Source organism: Silurus aristotelis (assembly GCF_946808225.1).
Source record: "Silurus aristotelis genome assembly, chromosome: 9".
NCBI classification, from domain to species: Eukaryota; Metazoa; Chordata; class Actinopteri; order Siluriformes; family Siluridae; genus Silurus; species Silurus aristotelis.
The window spans coordinates 21,824,027-21,846,542 of NC_139582.1; the positions used below are offsets into that span (position 1 = coordinate 21,824,027).

The window sequence follows — 22,516 nt, forward strand, 5'->3', positions numbered from 1 at the left end:
CTGCTGCTGCTGCTTTGGAGCAGAGCAGAGATAAATAATGAGAATAAGGCACTTAATAACCGTTATAACTCACGAGTGTCAGGGTGGAAGCACTTCCTTTAACAAACAATATGGCTGTCTAATTAGCCTGTTCAATCATTCAAGCGGCTTTTGGCAGCGATGGAGGGTTGATGCTCAGCTGAGTTCGGAAAGGGGAAAGTGAGACAGAGAAAGAAGTGCTGGAACTCTTACAAGAGACTTTCAACGGAAGTCCGCAAGTTCTTGGGGTCATGCATATCCACCTATCAAAGCATTAGCATGGGATACTCACGTGCCACAGAGAAGTTATTGAGCGGAGTCTCCAGCTGGTCCACGTCCTGGGGCCGCTCCTTATAGCCAATAAACGTACCATCTTTCTTCAGCAAGAAATACCTCGGCCTCCACGTCTTTATGTACTCTCCTGTGGAGCAATTAGGAAGAGACCACGGTTTCAGTTTATATCAAAACATTGTGCTATATTACTGCATGGTACTGGTACGTCAAAGTCTTATTTTTAATTTTCTAATACAGAACTGCAGGCAAGGGCTGTTGCCATGGTGAGTCTCTGGGTATAATCACACTACCACCCAAATGACTTTTTGACCTCACCAATGACTACTTTCTTTTTCCTTTTAAACCTAATCAAGTTCCTTTTACCAGTGGTTTCTCTTCCTTTTGTTTCCGGCCGTGACTACCCAGAATTGTGCAACCCCAGCGCTTTGTTTCTCAGCAAAGGGGGTGTGAACACACTGATGTGATGTACACACAATATATATATATAATGTGTGTACAAAAATATATATACATGAAATGGCTTGTATAATGTACAACAGCTATGAACCATATAGAAGAATATGGCAATGCAACACTCCATGCTACCATGCTAGTAAGAATTCTTGGTATATAATATAAAATATTATATAAATAATATGATTTATCATCATCATTTAATATTATTATTAATAATAAATCAGATAAAAACCTTTATATTGTGTTAGGATCATTAGTGAAAGAATTGTTCATGCACTTAACAGTTATTAAACTTGGGTCCAAATTTTACAACTAAACCAGTTACCAAACTTTTTCCCCGCCACATGGACCACACAAACGTCCCTACAAGCTCAAATATGACACATATCCCAATCTTTGTGGGGACATTTGGTCCCTAATAAGTAATAACCACCACCACCACCCACACACAACCTGCTTGTGCAGTTAGCATGAAAGAATACACACACACACACACACACACACACACACACACACACACACACACACACACACACACACACACAAAAAAAAAAAACCCATCTCCCCTTTTTACACCTTACACCTAAAACCAACTACCATTTACCAGTAAACCCTTATTTCTGCTGAACACCAGAAGGAGACAGTGTGCCAGATGTTGCACAATTAAAACATAGGAAAGAAAGCTTATGCGTTTGGGAGGGGGAGCCCAAGTGAAGCATCTGCAATGTCTTACTGAATAAAAAGTTGGAATGAAATAGTTTTCCAGGATAGAGGATCTGAATTCATTTTTAATTACGGCAGAGTGGTATTAACCCCATGCAGAGGCTGAGCAAGCTGTCCTTAATTGGCCCATTTACTCCTGGCGCTTCAGTTCTGAGGCATGCAGAATCAGTCAGAGCTGCCACAGCAAACTGCTTCCTCTCTGCCATCCACTGAGCTCTGATATGCTCCCACTGTGACAGACCTGTCATAGAACTGAACACACAATCGAGCCTGAACTCCTGCGCTGGACTGCCAACACATCCATCAGCTAATGCAACTGATATCCACCCTGTCAATAGAACATCACACTTCACTCAGTTGATAGTAATCTGTTTGCTAAATGTCACATAGGTCAAATAAAAAAAAGAAAAAGAAAACACAGGCATGATTCTCCATCCCTTACATTTGACCAAAATGTCTAATATGAATTGTACAATTGCCCACCGAACACATCCTCCTGAAACACAACTGGGCGTGTACTGGTACGTGTTGGGAAAACATCCGCCTCCCAGATCTGCACACGATTTTGCACCAGATGTCCATTGTGTTATTACGGTTGTTGTCATTTTTCATCGCGCCATCGGAAAGCGGAAGGACTCCCGCGTAGCCGCCAGTTCTGCTAAGTAAGGAGGTTCGGCGATCAAAAGACACTTTGTAACAGGAGCGTCAACGACGTCGCAACTTTTCAAGCTGCACGGCTGAGTGGTATGAGAAGAGTGAAACTGCGCCTGAATTCTTCATTGTTCATTTGCCATGTAATAAAAAAAAAAAGAGTAGGTGATCAGGTTTAGCGAAAAGAAAGTTAAAAAGGGACCTTTAAGAATGTGTGTGTGGGTGGGTGGGGGGTGAATGGTCACTGGTACATGGTATCAGGCTGCCTGTTTTCATTTAGAATTGAGCTCTATCTCGGTCACTGTAAAAGAGCAGCTGATATGATTTTTTCATTTTTACAGTTACAAAATAAACTGTGACTGAAAACATCCCCCCCCCAAAGAATAATCTGGAACGCTGACTGCACTACAGACCTCCTCACCATACATCAGTATAAAACCTCTGTGGTGAAAAGAGCAAAAATCTCCACAAATACCCCAAAATCTAGTGGAACATTGTTCCAGAAGAGTGGAGATTATTAGAGCAGTAAATTGGGACTAAATGTAAAATGGAATGTTCAAAAAGCACATGCAAATCCGATGGTCAGGTTTCCACGAACTTTCGTCCATATAATGGTTTTGAGCATTTTGTCTTAATAGCAAACAATCGTTCAATCAAAAATGTATAAACATACAGAGAAATGCTTATTATTAAATGTTTACAATTTTTCTTTTAGAAATTACCATATTAAGACCGTCAGTGAACTTGATCAAGAACTTGGGACTGTTCTTATTCAAGTGAAAGGATTTTTTTTTTTTTCATTTGTGGATTTGTACATTGTATTTTTTTGATACAAGAAAAAACTGGTGTGATTTTAGAAATGACAGTATGTGATCTGTTTAACAATTTCGAAACTACAAGCGGTTACTTTTTGCAGCCCAGATTATTTCTGGCTTTCTCAAGAAAACAAATCTGGCTGGGGCACCTTATATGAGCCACACTATATGGTGTTTAGTATTTGCACACATTACAGCACACCGATGTTCTTATGAAACAAGATATTGCGGAATTGGTTGCTTTCTTTTTGCTGTAATAATAATCTCCACTTTTCTGGAGAAAGCTTTTCACTAGATAAAGCAGAGTGGCTGTGGGGAATTCAACCACAAGCACATAAGCGACATAACGCACACTGATGTTGCATATGGAAGTCTGGTGTTCATTCAGTGTTTCAGTTCATCCCATAGGTATTCGGTTTAGTTGAGATCAGAGCTCTGATCAAGACGCTCAAGTTCTTGCGCACCAGACAAACCTGGTCTTCATGGAGCTCAATTTGTGCATAGGGGCATTGACCTGCTGGAACACATTTGATCAAGTGAAAACAATTGTAAAGCTACAAAGTACAAAAAGACATCATACACAATCATACCAAATTGTATCTACAGATATCTACTGACCACCCACCATTACTTTTAGCCATAGGGTATATCTCCTAAACTACATCTTCCTTCCTTCCTCTCTCCTGCTCTCAATCCCAAAAGCTGTTTAGCTGCCAAGTGAGTCCAAGAACAGCATGTCAACAATGCAGCCACATCATGGCCATGGTGCTGGTGACAGAGAGAACCTGAGCGAGATAAACAGAGAGGGAGAGAAATAGGATCCCCAGGGCAACTTATAGATGCTCACACATACACTACCAGTACTTCCAGTACAAAAAGTTTAGTCAAAATGTGCTTTACAACTCACAGACTGGGTCAGAATAATAACAGTCACTAACTACTGACTGTTTGTGTGTAAAGATATGTAATTGTATGTGTGCATAAGGACCCAGAGCTCCGATTCTGTGTGTGTGTGTGTGTGTGTGTGTGTGTGTGTGTGTGCACAAGAAATAGCTTCTGACTATGTTATGACTGCCTCAGTGGGTGGCACTGCTCGTCATCACAGGCGATGAGCACAAGGAGCAGCCGACACATGCTGGTTGGGGTGGGTGCTGTGCGTCAGCCAGGCTGGCATCCAACAAATAAATACGCACATTGTAGCCCTCAGGAGAGGTCACACCATCCAGCTCGTTCACTTTCAAATATATGTATGTGTAGAGACTTTGTGTCTCAGCTGTTAGTTTTATTCGTAGTTATACAGAGGAGGACTAGACATATTTATTATTCTAAAATAAACATAGAAAACACCATACTCAAAAGAAAAAAATCCTCCCTAAAGACCTTTGCGAAACGTTATGTAGGTTAGGTTTCAATCTAATGAACTGTAGAGTGTGTGTGAATCTACACAGCGCTGAATCACTGAAGCATGATCTCGCTGGAACAACCTTTACTAAAACTATCAGTCACTGTGCATGGACAACAATTTCGCATGGCGCTTGTGGAGACTTCAGCCGCACGGGCATTAGTAAGAATCAGGTCCCGATGTGCTGATGTGAGGGGAAGTGGTAGCTCGGTGGATATTGTGTTCAACCTTTGATCAGAAGGTCATGAGTTCTGTTCCCAGCACCAGCAAGCTGCCGCCGAGCCCTTTAAGTCACCTGCTCAGGAGTATAAATGAGATCACTGTTTCTCTAGATAAGGGTGTCTGCCAAATGCCCTCACTGTTCCAACTGCAGTCAGTGTTCCAATTCATCCCAAAACATCTGATCAATTCTAAACCAGTGGCATTAAAGTGTCACTAAGCAACAGATGCGTGAAATGAAAGCTATAGTACTCAAGAACATGCTAGAACTACACCGTTTAACAATTACTAGGATATCCGTATTCATTAGGATTCTTATTTGCATGAATGTGTGCAGGAGTTATATTATTTTTTTAATAAGCAGAACTGATTAAATGAAAATAACAAGCAAGGTGCCTGACTGGAATTAGACTTATTTCCTACATATCATTATTTGGATATTATAATGGGTTCATAACCAGAGCTGCACCTAATGTCTGTAGTCTGGTTCCAAGTGAAGCACCTGAAGGTGGTTTTTGGTTCCTTGCGCTACATGCAACATGGTCTTACTAAGTGTTCTCTTCCCTGCTGGCTAGATGAAAATATGAACATACAACAACTTTATGCACCACTTGGAGCCTCTTTTCAAAGAAAGCGAATTTCTTTCACCCAGGCTCGGCGTAAAGTGACTTTAAAGGTATTTGCTTAATGTTTGTTGTTTTTTTTTTTGTTTGTTTTTTCGCCATCTCCCCTAGTACTGCATTTGCTCAAGCGGAAAAAACGATAAACATTTCCTTGTTGATGGCTATTAGTCAAGCCGTTGATACTTTACGGTTATTGAAAATCACCCTAAATGAAGACTTTGTCGTAAAATATTCATCTAAAACACTCATTTCCATGATAAAATATAAAACAGAGGTTTATAGCGAGTTATTTATTGGATGTCGATTCAGGTCATGTATCAAAATGTGCATGATGTGTAAAACATTCAGGCCGCCAGATCTCCATTGATTTGGGGACAGCAAAGATCCTGTGGCATTTTTCCGAGGGAATCTTGTAGTTGCTTTAGATTCTGAACTCTGCATGTTCTCACCGGTGGCACATTTCTTTAGTATTGAAGACGCTGTCAGGTAACGGAGAACATCAAAAGTAGGAATTCCTCCTGGAGGCTTGCCTTGCTCTTAAGCATGTCCTTTTACCTTTCCTATAATTAAGAGTGAACTGCTGACGCGTTCATTTCTCTGCTCATGTCGCCGTTAACTCCAGCAGAAACACTGGTATATAAGTTTTGGCTTGGTTCCAGCATTCGCAACGAAACAGAGCGCAAGTTTGTTACTCGATGCAAAAAAAGCCTCAATGGTGCTATTAATTCTCATAAAATCTGCTTGTATTTTGTAATTATTTCTTATAATGTCTTTCAATAACATGACTGCATGTGAACTATCAGGAACTTGGTGCACCTGGATTTTGGGTGAATGAAAGTGACCAGTGCGTCTAATTTATGCAAAGGGTTTTACAGGCTTGCGTTGTGAAACCCGCCCAAACACCGAGGCCACGATTTGTGCACCAAACTGATTAGAGCCAATATGAATTATATGTCTATCCATTAAATAAAAGGAATGATAGCTGGGTAAAATCGAATTTTTTCTATCGAGATCTGCACAGGCTTTTGAGTCATGGTACAATAAAACATCTCTTCAGAAAAAGCAGGTTCCTGCTCTATATTTTAAATGAATGAAAATAGAGCTGCTGCTATTGATTTAGTACTCGAGTATTTCTGGACGATTATTGATAAATGCTCAAATTGCTGTAGTATATTGCTGTAGTTAATATTATTTGTATCAATAGGTGGAAAAGAGGAAGGCCAAGGAGGAGGTTCATGGATGTGGTGAAGGAAGACATGCAGGTAGTTGGTGTGAAAGAGGCAGATGTAGAGGACAGGGTGGTATGGAGACGGATGATCCGCTGTGGCGACCCCTAATGGGAGCAGCCGAAAGAAGAAGAAGAAGAAGAAGAAGAAGAAGAATTATGCATCGTTTCTTTTTAAACAAGAAACACTTTTTTTTAGGTTAGGATAGTTAGATATATCGGCACTTTAGAGCAGTGGTCCCCAAACCCCCGGGTCAATTGGCCGCACAGAAAGAATACATAACTTACATTATTTCAGTTTTATTAATTATCTTATTCTGAACGATGTTTTATTTGGGAAAATTTGTGGATTTGTGGTCACATGTCCTACCAACATCCGCTACCTTCTCAAAGGGCCTCCGGCCGCTAACACATAATACATTATTGCTTAATTAAACCCCCCAAGAGAGCAAAATGAACAAAACACAACACAGTGGATTCACGTTTATTATTATATTTAGAAAATACCAGTTTTTATGCAGGTCGTATCATTTTATTTTGTTGTATTTATCCTCCACAAGGCCGGTCCGTGGTGCAAAAAAGGTTTGGGACCTATTAGTTACAGTGAGACTTTGATGACTACACTTTTGTGTGATGTAAATAAGAGAAATAAAATAAAGAATGAAGGCTGCATACACTGACCAGAAGAAAACATTTTCTGAAAAAAAATATTATTTTGCTCTCTAGTCCAGTCATTTGAGTTACTACAGAATTTGCACAATATAGTTCAAAGAGTGAAAGAGCAACGCTACTGGCAACAGTTTTCCTGCCCACCACATCCGTCTGACTGTCTGCTGGTCTCTTTCACCTTCCCTTTCACATCAGCCAGCTTCTAATAAAATCACTTCTGCGAATTCGCCCCTTACACACACACACACACACACACAGCCACCACATCCACCCACGTTTCCTTTTTTTCAACAACTCTTCCTCTTTTTTCACCCACACTGCTTCCACTTTTTTTACACTCACCTCCTGTTTCTCGTACAGAGACAGTAAACAAGGAACGAAGCGTATGAGTGTTGGCTGTGAGTGTGTTTGTCCATGTTTGGGTCTCAGGATGAGGTCACAATAACAATGTGGAGGAGAATAAAATGTCACTGAGCACGTGGACAGAAAGCTACAAAGCAGGAAGTACTGGGAGATTTGTTTTGTTCGTTTTATTCTAGAACACTTAACAGGCTGTGGAAGAAAGAAGAAGAAAAAAAAAAAAACCACAAAAACTATTTTTTACAGTGGACCAGCACAAGTGGCCAAGAAAAGTGTGTCTCTCTTTCTTGCTCCATCTGTAACTACACAATATGGAGAAAAGTATTGGGACACCTGGTTTTTCCAGCATATGTGGTTCTTCGACAGACAGACAGACAGACAGACAGACAGACAGACAGACAGACAGACAGACAGACAGACAGACAGACAGACAGACAGACAGACAGACAGACAGAAAGACAGAAAGAAAGAAAGAAAGAAAGAAAGAAAGAAAGGACATATGTACTCTGCAGCACAATGATTTTTTTTTTTCTTCACGCATCCCGGCAATGTTAGGAAGCTGGGGTCAGAACGCAGTAATCACAGCAGAGCACAGAGCATTAAGAGCCTTTCTCAAGGGCCCCAAGTTCTTGGGCTTGGACCCTCAACTTTCCTATTAGCAACCCAGAGCCTTAACCACTGAGCTTCCACCTCCCCATTACTACATAGTTGGAGGCACAAACCTGTTCCAGCATTACAGTGCTGCTGAGCACAAATTAAGCACCAAGAACATGATTTACATTCTTTGAAGTGAACCCCTTTGGGATGAATGGAACATTGACTGCCCCCAGATACATCAGTAGCTGACTTTACCAACACCTGCATGGCTGAATGAGCACAAATCTCCACAAGCACACACTAGAAGTGGAATCTAGTAAAACGTTTTCCAAGAAGAGTGGAGGATATTATAACAGCAAATGGGAACCACATGTGGAATGGGATGTTCGAAAAGCACATACAAATCTAATGGTCAGGTGTCTAAAAACATGTGCATCTGTCCATCCATCCATCCAATTTTCTATACATCCTGACTCTGGACAAATTATCCAGCATCCATTTAATATTACTAGTACAAAAAGAACAGACCATGTTCTCTTTGCTTTCGTGAAAGTCAGTAGGAAGTAGGTCTCGTTTCTCTGGTTGGTTAAGTGAGGGTGTTAAAACCTCTGGTGACTGTGGTGAAGAGAATTTATAACAGTTTGTTAACAGAGTAGCTGTTAAAAAAAAAATAATTACAAAACAGATACGGAATCTGGGGAAGGAAAAGGAGATATTTACAAAAATGCCACAGTCGTTCTGGAAGCGACAGCACAGGCATACACAAGCAGACAGACGAAATGATGGAAGAAAGAAAATGCAGACAGAGAGACAGGAAATAAAAAAGATTGACAGACGAAAGGAAAGACAGGCAAAAGAAAGACTTGTTATTGGTCGTCTTTATATTAAATAGAGAGCGGGAAAAAAACCTTAGTAAGAAGGGAGACACAGAGCCTGAACTAATGCACACCAACTTTCCAAAAAGTATAAACTTAATTATTTAAAAAGATTACAGAAAGTACGAAGCAACTAAAAATAAGGATCTACTTCCCTGAATCAGATTACAACATACACTGTCTATTCATTTCTCCTGAAATGCAACACAACTTATAAACTTCAGTAACAATACACACGTCACACAACAGTTCAAAATTCAATAATCACTCGATAGTCTGCACACACGACACATTTCACCTGGAAATCGAGCAAGAGATAGAATGAGAGCGAGAGAGAGAGCGAGAGAGAGCGCGAGTGTGTGAGAGAGTAAAACGCTATTCCTCAGTTCAGCAGATCATGTGATATAACCGATGTCCGTTATCTACCTACACTGGCACAATAGACTGTGGCATCTATTGATCAGAGTTTCACACAAACAGGAAGTGGCCTGTGAGTACGTCGAGTGAGAGCGCTGTGTTTGGCACAGTGTTATCAGCTTCTGCTGCAGCACAGAGAAGGCCACATTACACTGTTTAGGTCTCAGACAGATTTTAGGAACATGCTGTGTTTGCAAGAAGATGATTATAAAGTGATGTTTAGAGCTTGTCAGAGAGACACATGTGACTTGGAGCAAAGGTTTTGTGTGTGTGTGTGTGTGTGTGTGTGTGTGTGTGTGTGTGTACGGCAATAAACTGTACATGCATAGATCTGCTGATTTTACAGCTGTTGTCAGATAGAGATAAATTGGAGATAAACGACTCTGTTTGTGTGTGTGTGTGTGTGTGTGTGTGTGTGTGTGTGTGTGTGTGTGTGTGTGTGTAGACCTGTCAGGTCCTGATAGAGTGCTTATACATGCAGAACAGCTGCAGAGCTCAGGGATGCTAAAGTGGAATATAATGAAGAGCAAGATTCTAGCACTCAAAAGAGAATTCATCTCTATCTGACAACTTACTCCTGACACACACACACACACACACACACACACACACACACACACACACACATTCATCTCTATCTGACAACTGCTGCACTGCCTATACAGCACTAAAAGCAGTATTCCTCTCTCTCGCTCTCTCAAAACATCACCTATCACACAAAAAACATCCTCAAATATTTCTTGCCTCTTCGACTACACCCTTGACAACACCTCAGATACGCAGTTTGTGTAGACGGCTACACCGAGCTTAAACATCCAAGCGCGCCACAAAAACCGTTGAAGAACGTGTGAGCCAAGTCAGCGAGATATTCGAACATCATCAGACAGAAATGCTTATACAGCACTTCCGAACCTCTCCGTTCAAACTGGACTGATGGACTGGACAGAAACCCGAGCTGTTCGACTATCAGGTGCTGGAAGTTGCTGAGTACAGCTGTGTCGCTGTGGAGTTACAGCTGATGGCTCCGTTCTGCAGCAGGGGGAATTAACGTGAAGGTGTGCAAGGTTTGCTCCATTTTACAGGAAGTGCTGGAACTAGTTTTGCTTAAAACCTTTCAGAAAGACGGACAGAATAAAAGTATGAAAGAACGGAAAGCAAGAACAAAAGAAACAAGAAAATGGGCGAGAGAATGAATAAGTGAACGGACGAAAGAAAGCAGAGGCAAGTGCCTTTAACGGAGAATGGGTAAATGCTCACTAAAACATGACTGAAGTTCTACATGAAGAGAGACAGGGAGATTAAATAAAGACACTGGGGAAAAAAAACAATGATAAGAGCGAAAAAATATGCGTGGATAAAACAACAAGATGCCCATTAATAATGATGTGAGGAAACACAGCAGTGCAAACAAACAACCAACCACAAAAAAATAGGTAACAAAAGACATGAGAGTGAAAAACATGAAACTAAAAGTGGGGCTAAGATAACTCTGTAGAAAGAGCGAGAGAGAGCGAGAGAGAGAGCGAGAGAGAGAGAGATTACTTCAGAGCCACCAAAACCCAAACTTCTCTGAGCACTGAGCAGAAACTGAGCTGTTTTAGGGGAACACAAAGGAAGTGTGCATCTGCACCGACACTCATTCATTGTTAATTACACAGGAAACACAAATCACCTCTTACATAGTTCAATCTAACCCTAATCCATTCTATTCTAATGTTAATTTATTAATGTCTGTTCTGTAATGTGTTTGTTCATTAATCATCTATTCATGTTCCATTCGGTGTTTATTTGGCAAATTCATCATTTTACGCTTCAATAACACTCAGACCAGTGAAGCCCACTTTGAACTTGAACGTAAGAGACAGACACACAGACCGAGAGAAAACGGAGAGACTAACCTGAGACAAAATCAGACAGAGGAGGAGAGAGACAGAAACAGATGGGCAAATGCACAGAGAGAGACAATGAGAAACACAGGAACAGAGACATAGAGGGATGCAGAAAAACAGAGATAAAAAGATAGATAGACAACAGATTGCAAGAAAGAGAGAGAAAGAGACAGTCAAACAGACATGTAAAAGTCTGTGTGTGGGTGGTTGAGGGGGAGAGAGAGAGCAAGAGAGATAGAGAGAGAGAGAGCGAGAGAGAGAGAGAGAGAGAGCGAGAGAGAGAGAGAGAGAGAGCGAGAGCGAGACCCTTTAAAGTGCTAGTGGCTAAAGGGCAGAACTTCCTGAGAGAGCAGCCACTGCTTTTTGTCCCTTCCATTCATCTTCCAGGAAAGGAAAGAGACGAAGAGGCAGTAGTGACTCTGTACGTGTGTGTGTGTGTGTGACTGAGAGGAGGAGGGACAGGAAGAAAAAAAAAAAAAAAAAAAAAAGACATGAGTGTGATTGGAGAAAAGAGAAATTGGGGCAGGCAGGCAGTAAGGTGGAGGATTAAGGGAATTAAAACTTAAAAACTGGGAATGGAGTGCTTTTGTTTTCCTTTTCCTGGGTCACCCCCCCCCCCTCTTTTTCTCTCTCTCCCCCTCTCTCTCTTTTCCTCTCTCTCTCTCTCCACACTGGCATCCTGCAGCTGTGCCAGCCACCACTGCTCCCAGCATTTCAATGAGTACTGCATCAGCGGAACCCCATCAATGCCGTCCCCCACCACGTCTATGGTCTGGACGACCCACGCACGCATGCCACGCTCAGCCTTCGCCTCCGTCCCTCTCTCCCTGCTCTGTCCCTCCTTTCTTCCTCTCTTTTGTTGGCCTCCTTTTTTCATTCTCCCCTGCAGCTGGATGGGAGGACGAAGCTTTTTGGCAGTCGCCCCTTTTTTCCTCTCCCTTTTTCTGCCACTGGGTTGGGCGCTGCCACCGCTACAGGAAAGGGGGAAAAAATGGGGGGAAGGAGGATAAAGAGAGGACTCGGGCCCCTGTTTCTCACGCTCATAAGAAAGCCCTCGCTTCTTCTCGTCAGCCAGAGGCACCTGCTGATTACCATAGAGACGCTGTGTGAAGGCCCGGCCCTCCTCCGTCGTTGTCTCCCCCTCCGGTTTAAATTCTGTTTCAACCCCCCCCTTCCTCTTTCTGTAAACAAGCGCTTGGCGGATTAGTTAAATGGGCTGCTGCACAGGAAACAAATAAACAAACAGGGGGAGAAAACGGAATTCCGCAGTCTCAAAGGCCTTCATTACAAATGTGTGGGACACTTCTAGAGGACGGACCACTGACAGGTTTTTTTTTCTTTCCCTTTTTCTTGATGGCGCATAACCTAGACAAGATATTCAAGGATTAACTTTTGGTGTTTCACATCCTTAATTTGTTCTAAAGAATGTGTAATTCATTAATGGGGTTTCACTTCCACATTTCTATATTCTGATATGCTCCTGTGCTTATTCATGTTTTCTATATATCTTTGTTTGGATACAGAAAACTATTAGTGTAAATATAATACATTTCAAAGGTTTGTGGACACCTGCACATAACAGTGTCCTTTTTTTTTAACATCCCATTCCACATTTGCTGTTATAACCTGCACTCTTCTGAGAAGATTTTCCACTAGATGATGGAGTGTGCTTTTGGAGATTTGAACACATTCAGCTACAAGTGCATTAATAAAGTCAGGTACAGGGTGGGGAGACCTGGGGTGCAGTCAGGGTTACAATTCATCCCAAAGGTGTTCAGTAGGGTTGTGATCAAAGCTGTGTTGCAGACCACTCAAGAGCTTCTACTCCAAACCATGTAAAGCACATCTTCCAAAAGATGTCGCTTAAAGCAGAGGAGCATTGTCATGTTGAAACAGGTTTGAGTCTCGAGGGCAGGGAGAATTCAATGCTACCACATCCAGAGATGTCCTACACGAATGCGTGCCACCAACTTTGTAGTAACAGTTTGGGGAAGAATCACATGTGGCTGGAAAAGTCAGGTGTCCCCACTTTTGTCTAGATAGTGTTTGGTGTTTCCATTTATACAGAAAAAAATGTAAATAAAAAAAATCCCCCTAATGAACAAACTACTATTCCAAACAAAAAGCACGATGATGTAAGAAAAACAAACTTGATAATGCAGCAGGTAACTGCAGGAGCTGATCTCCAGCCTGGCTGAGACACCGGACTCCATATTCACTGTTAATACCTGAGCTGCTCAGAACAAAGCAGCAGAATATCTGCATTGCTCTGGCCAGCTGCTGAAGAATGCAGAGCTGATGATGGATGCTCAGGATAGATGAGTGAAACCCCAAACAGAAGCAGCCTACGCAAAGCACTTTGGGAAGACAGTGGGGTCTCTGGACTCAACAGAGGAAGAACAGAGGGGGGGGGGGGTCAGAAGGAATGTCTGTATTAAGTAAGGGACAGAAGGGACTTGCAGAAACTGCCAGAGTGGAGGGAGAGAGAGAACAATTTTAGCACTTTCGCACCAAAGCACAGAAATCCGAACCCACAGTTCTCCACATCCTGGTTGAGAGCATTTGAAGAGGACATGGAGATGCACCATTGCACACAACAGCACTTAAAACTAACAAACTAAATAAGAAATGCTATGCTCTCAGACAAATGACTGACAGGCATAAAAATGTTTTTTTAAATAAATAAACACACACACACACATACACACACGCACACCCCCCACATGGTGGTGGATTTATCGTATCGCATTGTCCAAAAGAAAGTAGAAAATATAATATAGCGAAAGGGAAAAGTGGGCTGAAAGCGAGAGACAAGGAAAGTGTGCAGAATCTGTGAGAACTTTACGTCGACCAGGAGAAGCAACGAACGGGGCGGAACGAACTCCAGCCTGGGAGAGAGACAGAAAAAGAGAGGGTAAAAGAGGAATACGAGTGCAGCAGATGAATAATAGGGGTTCATACAGGCGCTGAACAGAAGTAGGAGAGATCAGTAGAGAAGCGAAAGCATGTCGAGGAGGGGAGGAATAATGATGGGGGAAACATTAGCGACAAAAAAGGAAACACAGAGAAAAATGACTTATCCTTGCAGCGCAGTTGCAGAGCAGGAGGCTTTGGCACAGAAAAGTAAGCACACAGCAGGCTGACTGCGACAGAGGTGGGTCTTGCTGGTGCGCACACACACACACACACACACACACACACACACACACACACACACACACACACACACACACACACACACACACTCCCCCTCCCAACAGCTACACCCTGGCAATTTACATCTCTCCAGCACATTTAGCAAGAGCCAGTCTGCTCTCACTCAAGGCCCTGCTGGCCTCCAGACAGCAGACAGAGTGCTCTCATCACGGGAAGCCTGACACCATCCTTAGAGGAAATGTTCCGATTTTGCTCCATTCAATAAAGAAAAAAAAAATACTTTGGGTGCTGGGAAGAACCACCTCTGTCAGCACTTTTGGACTCCAACTACTTTTATCTGATCCACATCATGTCACCAGTTGAGAGTTAAAATATGTTGCAGATACAACAAAGTGCAATTTTGCGTGCGTGTGTGTGTGCGTGTGTGTTATGTGAGGGGTTAACCAGTGATGGACACTTTCCGTGTAGTCTAGAGCGCATTCTTAATAGACAGGATGTGGTGTTAATGATGAATGGGCGCAAAAAAAAAGGGGGGGGGGCGGCAGAGGGGTGGTTGTTAGTAATAAGAATTAACCAATAATGCGAGAGTTTAGCTTTGTTCACGGGAGTTGGGGGGTGTTTGTGCACCACATGCACAGACAACCGTGCCTAATTTATACCACTGGGGCTTCCACAATATAATGCACAGGTGTTGTGCTCTAATCATATGACCACCATGGAGCTAGAAAGCTCCCGAGCACAAGTCTGGACATGCAGTTGACCAACATAACACACATCAAACACAATTACAGGAGTACAAAGACGGCACTCTTTCTCTGGCTATCTTGTCAGTGGAGCCAGCTTCATACGCTCTACCCCGTTAATCATGACCTCAAAAGAAAGAGGCAGTGGGTCATTTTGTGTCTGATTAAACATATACATACCCCCCCCCCAAACTAAACACTCCATTAAGGCCTGTTGCATTGTAAGAGCAATTTTTGGCCAGAACATGGGGGGGTCTGGAAGAACCTCTTTTCTCATTCAAAACAATGAAAGTTCCAGTCAAGAACTTCAGGAAACTTCCCAACACTCATCGCCTCATGAACGAGCAGAGTGATTGTCAGCACTGGACTCAGCGTGTAAAGAGCTTGAAAGAAGAACGGAATAGAACTTTACATCTCTTAGATTTAGAGCTTCCTGTGGGACTTTGTACAATTTCCTCCAGGCGCATGGGTTTGTTATTCATTATGTTTATCTGAACTGCAAAACACCAACAGGTCTCCTTTTCGATGTGTAAGAACTGTTCGTTCTTCTGGTTTTATTGGTACATTGACATTATTTGAACAGGCTTTTATCTAAAGCAGACAGATGAAGACTAATCACAGGAGGGTTAAAAGTCTGGGCATGATTTTTGGTAATCCTGAGATTTGCATCTTACACCAACAAACAATGGATAAAAACACCTGATTGAAGTAGTATGAGCAAAGTGAGGTCCATACATGGGAAACACAGAATAAAAAGTGATTTAAAAGGTGCAAATGTGTGTGTCCATGGTGCTCTCTGCTAAACGGTTGTCCCACCCGGGGTGTATTATTACCTCACAGCTTGTGTTCTGGAAATATAGATTCTGCTCAATATAACAACGTCAAAAAAAAAAAGGAAGAAAGACAGATGGAAAATAAAGAAATAAATAATGCTTGGGAAAAGACAACATATGTTAGTGAAAACGAATGAATGAATTGATGACGTTGCAGGACAAACGTCAGCTGTGGCCGAGCAACATCACATGGCTAGTCCATTTCTACAAAAGCATGAATAGTCTTTATGACACAGACATTCTTCTCTCCAAGTCACAGCTGTTCCCCTTTCATCTACACACATCTGCCTGGAGGTAATACCACATTGACGGTCAAACATTTAAACCCAGACACCAATAACCTTTCTGCAACACATTCCTGCCATAAATCCCAAAAGTTCCTCGTGTTCATTACGCTGAACACATTTTATCTGAAAATGATTCAAGATATTACAGTTTACCAAAAAACAAAACAAAACCCTGAAAAAGCTGAGACAGAGAGCAAATGAGTGTCAGAAATGTCATAAGCTTTTCCAAAAAAAGTGTTTTGTTGTTTATGAGTAGCGACCAAAGTGACCATGGAGGAACAATGTCAAGCTAAAATGGCCTCCTGCGCCGTGGGGAGGTTGAAGCAAAGAGAACTTGACAGTGATGTGACACTGAGTCAGACTTGCGGCGAGGCCTTTTGCTCTAGCTGATAGAAACGCTTGCCCTCCGATCAAATCACACAGACACTCGATGTCATCTCACTGCGCACAGCTGCTGGCTTCATGAAAGTACAACACTCAATGAGGACTGGCTGGAATAAAGAGGTGCGGCGACAGAGAGAGTGTATCGTGTATCGAGTCGGACAGGCTTAGTGTAGCGTTTGTGCTCATTTCAAACAAGGTGGACATTCTGACCTCTTTCATGGACGATATACACGGTTTTCCCTACACAGATCTGCTGCTTTCTGGATGCACCATTCTGAGTTAACGCTACACACTTCTAGTGTCGAAGATATTTTTCCAACATACTGATAAGATGAAACTTCCCTTTTACCATGCAGAACTGTTTGAAAGTCTCGCACGTCTGGAGGACTAAAAATGGCATCTACTATGCAACACATCAGAGCCCAAAACCCCTGCCCATCTTTAGGTCAAACCAAGCTGTAAAGTTGAATAAACGTATGCATGTTAAACTGACGAGCTCCGTTCTGCTGTCGGCAGGACTGTTGCCGTGATCTGTGGAACTTCGACTCTTCAAAAATCAGAGTTAAAGTTACTTGAAATCGAACACGATAGTTCGTACGATCGAAGACATAACACTAGTGTGATTTTTTTTAGTCGCAGACAGCAGCACATCACCTTGCTTCCACTATTTAGATTTACAGTCACGACATTTAGCAGATGCCCTTATCCAGAGTAACTTACAATGATACAAGTGAGCACTTAAATGTTGAGGGCCTTACTCAAGGGTCCAGTAGTGGCAACAGGCATGGTGCTGGGATGTGAACTAACAATCTTCCAATCAGAATTCTAATGTTTTAACCACTGAGCTACCACTTTCCTGTGAAACACACGCATGGCTAACAGCAAGCTTATATGAGCCTTAAGGAGCTTGTGACCAGTTTCTACAGAGATCTTTGCATTGAGCTGTTACCACACAGTAGGCTGCATAAATGAGCTAATAAAGCGTAAAGATAGGGGTGTATATAAAACTTAATTGTGCTTCCTTTCAACAGTCTCGCATCCACCCCAAGAACCTGCCACGTGTTCAGTCAATAGTTTAAACATGAGCCCATATCTTGTATGTCGTCCAGCTTATCAAAGTGAGTAAGAATGTTAACAGATCTACTGACTAGCAGCAACCAAACCAGCATTTTTCTTCCTAATGGCTTGCTACTTCCTGCTCTGCTATAATCTGGTGTCACCCCAGATCCCCCACGCCCCAATGACAAAAGTCGACTCGAATGGTAGCGATTTCTTCATGGTTGATGTTGAAGAGCGTCTCGCCGTCATATGGGAGCTTTGGAGGAGCTAAGAATAATGAGAACATGGTGTATGTGCAGCTTTATAAATAAGTCGCTATAAAAAAAAAAATTATATATATATATATATATATATATATATATATATATATATATATATAAAACAAGCATTGTAGATGGTACAATCCCAAGCAATTGACTTTCGACAATTCCAAATAAAATAAAATTAAAATGGCCGCCGTAATTGGCTAAATGGTAAGAATATAAAAGAATGTTCGTTTAGGCGTGATTCAAATTCAAATGTATAATATAAGATACTCAGCGCGGTATGGTTAGAAGGTTGGCTGGTCATTTACGGAAAGCTACAGAGTGCATGACGCTTGCAAACCGAGCATCACTTCCTTTGAAAACCAACAGCATCCTGAATGCTAAGACCCATTTTCACTTAACCAATGGACCCAAGGAGTTTTTGTGCACAAGTCTGTTTACTTTATTAAAAGTTGCCTTTTCTTTATTGCACAGGCTGCATATGTGCTGTATATACAAGGGAGTGTGTGTGCGAGAGAGAGATAGGAAAGCCTATAGAGCCGCTCTATTCTCTGACTGCACTCTCGCACATCAGCTGTGCTCACTTCCTCTCTCCGTTTCAGCAGAATTAAGATGCTACTCCTCTGACTCATGTTATCAAAGTCAATCGATTAGCGGATGAGGTAAACAGCAACTGCTTGTTGCACTAAAACCAAAAGGAAATGTGCCGTGGTTGAGCACTTAGTGAGACTGATTTACTGAAGCAAACCAGCAACGCAACCAGCCATTGTGCCACAATCCAGTTGTTACAATTTGTACATGCAACCCTTTAGGTTTTTTTTTTTTTTTTAAACAATTAAGTAGCTTTGCATCCTGTTCAGACTTGTGTTAGGATAAACAGAGACTGATGTCGATACCAAGTGGATAGTTAAGATGGATATTTAGGATATTTATGTTTATCTTAAATGCTTTATACTCCTTAGCGAAGCTCCTAACTGACAAGGAACCAAAATTGTGTGCTTTCTCTTCTCATACTTCTATGAAATAAAAGAAAAGCCCTTGTCTCGTCTTTCCTGGAGTTTAACTCCACTAAAAACATACGATGTTAACACAAACATGTTATGCCATTAAAATGTTTGTGTACACCAGGACACAGTCGCAGTCACTCGAACCAAGCCAGAGTTTCTGGAAATGGAAAACTGAGAAAGATCAACCGAGCGTTCCTTACTTCACTGTAGTTATAATAAACATAAAACAGAACGGGGTGAATGTGTTCAGGGAGGAATAAAGGCTGCTGTATTGGTACATTTTACTCATCTGTATACATTTCGTTACAGGTTAAATCCACAATTATACCAATGACATAATGGAGGATGCATTAGAATTGGGGAAAAAACCCAAAAAACTGGGAGTTTATTAGAAGAAAGATAAATGTAACTATTATAATTCACAGCTACGGCTGGTATAAAACCTCAAACGGCAGGTAACTGTGCTTTTCTCTACATAAACCCATTATTGTGTTAAGTCATCATATGTGTGAGAGGCAAACATGAACTGTAGAGGGAACAAAAAGCCTGGCTCGCTGATCGTTTCTAGCAAGACACAAATACATGTTACACACCTCGTTTGTGGAGCCATCCCTCCTTCACGATCACCACGTCCGTCATACTGGACAGAGGAAGACAGTCAGCGTCTCAGATGGAGAGCAGCAGCTCCACAGCCCACAAACTCCTTCACTTGGGCAAGGAGCCTCTTCTCAAAGCTTACCTGTTCGAGCACAGAGCAGAATACACATTAGTCTGCTGCATCAACAGCAAGTGAAAACATCGCAGAACACGTTAACAGTGTAAAATACATTTTCTCCTGTATGGAAAAACCCACGTGTTCATTTCAAGACCATCTGAGAATTCTCTTCTAGACAACTTCGGTGATTGGCCACCAAATTACAAGTTAGAGCCAGTCACCAATTTCAAGATCTTACTGACATGGTAGAGATACAGCAAAATCCTCTGTCTGAGAAATCCCCCCCATTAAGTGTTAACAAAGAGGTAGGAGAGCATTAAAATATAACTTGTTACCACAAAGTAGGAGGCACACAATTGTATTTCTGGATGCAGAAGCATTCAATTTTCCCCTCACTTGAACTAGGAGACCCAAACCTGTTCCAGCATGACAATGTCTTCGTGCACAAAGCGAGCTCCATGAAGATATGATTTACATAGTTTGAAGTGAAGATCTTCAGTGGCCTGCTACAGAGCTCTGACTACAACAATATAGAAAACCTTCGGGATGAACTGAAACACTGACTGCACCACAGGCCTCTCAGAAGTGTTACTAGAACAGTAAATGGGGACTAAATGTGGAATGGGGTGTTAAAAAAAAAAAAGCACACACGAATCTGAAGGTCAGGTGTCAACTAAATTTTGTCCATATAGTGTATTTTTCATTTGTGTTACTACAGAATTATGCAATTGTGTTTGAGAAATAGAATTTCGAGAAAAGGTATTATATCAACATAACTGGACCACTAAAGCCTGGAAAATACGGTGCATTGCAAAAGTATTCATACCCCTTGAATATTTTCACATTTTGTCACGTTATAATCAAAAACTTACATGCATTTTATTGGGATTTTATGTGAAAGACCAACACAAACGTATTGCATAATTGTGAAGTGAAAGGAAAATGATACATAGAGTTAAAGATTCTTTTACAAATAAAAATCAGAAAAAGTGTGTGGTGTGCATATGTAATCAGTCAATACTTGGTCGAACCACCTTTCGCTGCAATTACAGCTGCAAGTCTATTGGGTCTGTCTCTACCAGCTTTGCACATCTAGAGACTGTCATTTTTGCCCATTCTTCTTTGCAAAACAGTTGAATAAGATTGGATGGGGAACATCTGTGAACAGCAATTTTCAAGTCTTGCCACAAAGATTCTCAATAGGATTTAGGTCTGGACTTTGACGGGGACATTCAAACACATAAATGTGCTTCGATCTCAACCATTCCATTGTAGCTCTGGCTGTATGTTTAGGGTCGTTGTCCTGTGGAAGGTGAACCTCCGCCCCGGTCTCAAGTCTTTTGCGGCCTCTAATAGGTTTTCTTCCAGGATTGCCCTGTATTTAGTTCCATCCATCTTCCAATCAGCTTCCCTGTCCCTGCTGAAGAAAAGCATCCCCACAGCATAATGTTTCACAGTGGGGATGGTGTGTTCAGGCTGATGTGCAGTGTTCGGTTTCCACAACACACAGCGTTTCGCATGTAGGACAAGTTCCATTTTGGTCTCATCTGACCACAGCTCCTTCTTTCACATGTTTGTGTGTCCCCTACATGGCTTGTGGCAAACTGGACTTCTTAATTTATTTTTTTTGTCAACAATGGCTTTCTTCTTGCCACTCTTCCATAATAACCAGATTGGTGGAGTGCACCACTAATAGTTGTCCTGTGGACAGACTCTCCCATCTGAGCTGTGGATCTCTGCAGCACCTCCAGAGTTACCTTGAGCGTTCTGGCTGCTTCTTGGATCAATGCTCTCCTTGCCCGGCCTGTCAGTTTAGGTGGACGGTCATGTCTTGGTAGCAGTTGCGCTATACTCTTTCCATTTTTGGATGATGGATGGAACAGTGCTCCGTGAGATGTGTTTTTATAACCTGACCCTGCTTTAAACCTCTTCACAACCTTATCCCTGACCTGTCTGGTGTGTTCTTTAGTCTTCATGATGCAGTTTGCTCACTAATGTTCTCTAACAAACCTCTAAGGCCTTCACAGAACAGCTGTAATTATACTGGGATTAAAGTACACAGGTGGACTCTAATCCCTAATTAGGTGACATCCGAAAGGCAGTTGATTGCACTGGATTTTATATCAGGGTTATCAGAGTAAAGGGGACTGAATACAGCACACTTTTCAGATTTTTATTAGTAAAAATATCTTTTAACACCATAAATCATTTTCCTTCTTACACAATTATGCAATAATTTGAGTTGGTCTTTTGTATAAAATCTCAATGAAATACATGCAAGGTTGTGGTTATAACGTGACAAAATGTGGAAATGGTTAAGGGGTATGAATACTTTTGCAATGCACTGTAAATCATATGGTCTTTTTCCCAGGTTTCATCTGTCCAATTTCAGTGAAATGCTGCCCATGAACACCTCAGGTTCTTGTCCTTGGCTGCCAAAAGTGGTACCTGATAAGCCTGTAGCCTGTCCACCTCAAAGATTGAGGTGTTGGGCATTCTGAAATTCTTTCATGTTACTACATACTTCCTGTCTGATTAAAACAGTCTGCTTAATTTCCTCTGATCTCTCTTATCAAGAGGTTTCAGCATGCACTTACTCAACTCGCATGCTGTTTTTGCTTTTGGCATCATTCTCTGCAAACTTTAGAGACTGCTACGTGTGAAAATCCCAGAAGAACGGCAGATTATGAAATACTCGAATAGCCAACGTTAAAGTCACAGAGCTCGCATTTTTATAGAATACGTGGCTGCTCGCAATCTATTTTTTTAGAACGTAAAATGCAGTTAATTACTATTAATTTCGTATGCAATTCAATGTAGCTTGATATGTTAT

At 41.7% G+C, this 22,516-nt stretch overlaps 1 protein-coding gene across 2 annotated transcripts in view; it reads right to left on the bottom strand.

The window, feature by feature from the left end:
• The window catches only part of akt1 (v-akt murine thymoma viral oncogene homolog 1), a 47,200-nt gene that overhangs the window by 16,647 nt on the left and 8,037 nt on the right, over positions 1-22,516 (bottom strand). Inside the window, exons 2-3 of one of the 2 annotated variants that reach the window (XM_083550494.1) lie at positions 19,562-19,702; positions 311-439 (exon numbers count right to left, since the gene is read on the bottom strand). In XM_083550494.1, coding sequence (XP_083406620.1) covers positions 311-439; positions 19,562-19,607 — 175 coding nt within the window. In that variant the 5' untranslated portion in view covers positions 19,608-19,702. Of the gene's footprint in view, positions 1-310; positions 440-19,561; positions 19,708-22,516 lie in introns of both variants that reach the window. The other variant, XM_083550495.1, reaches the window with a different exon arrangement.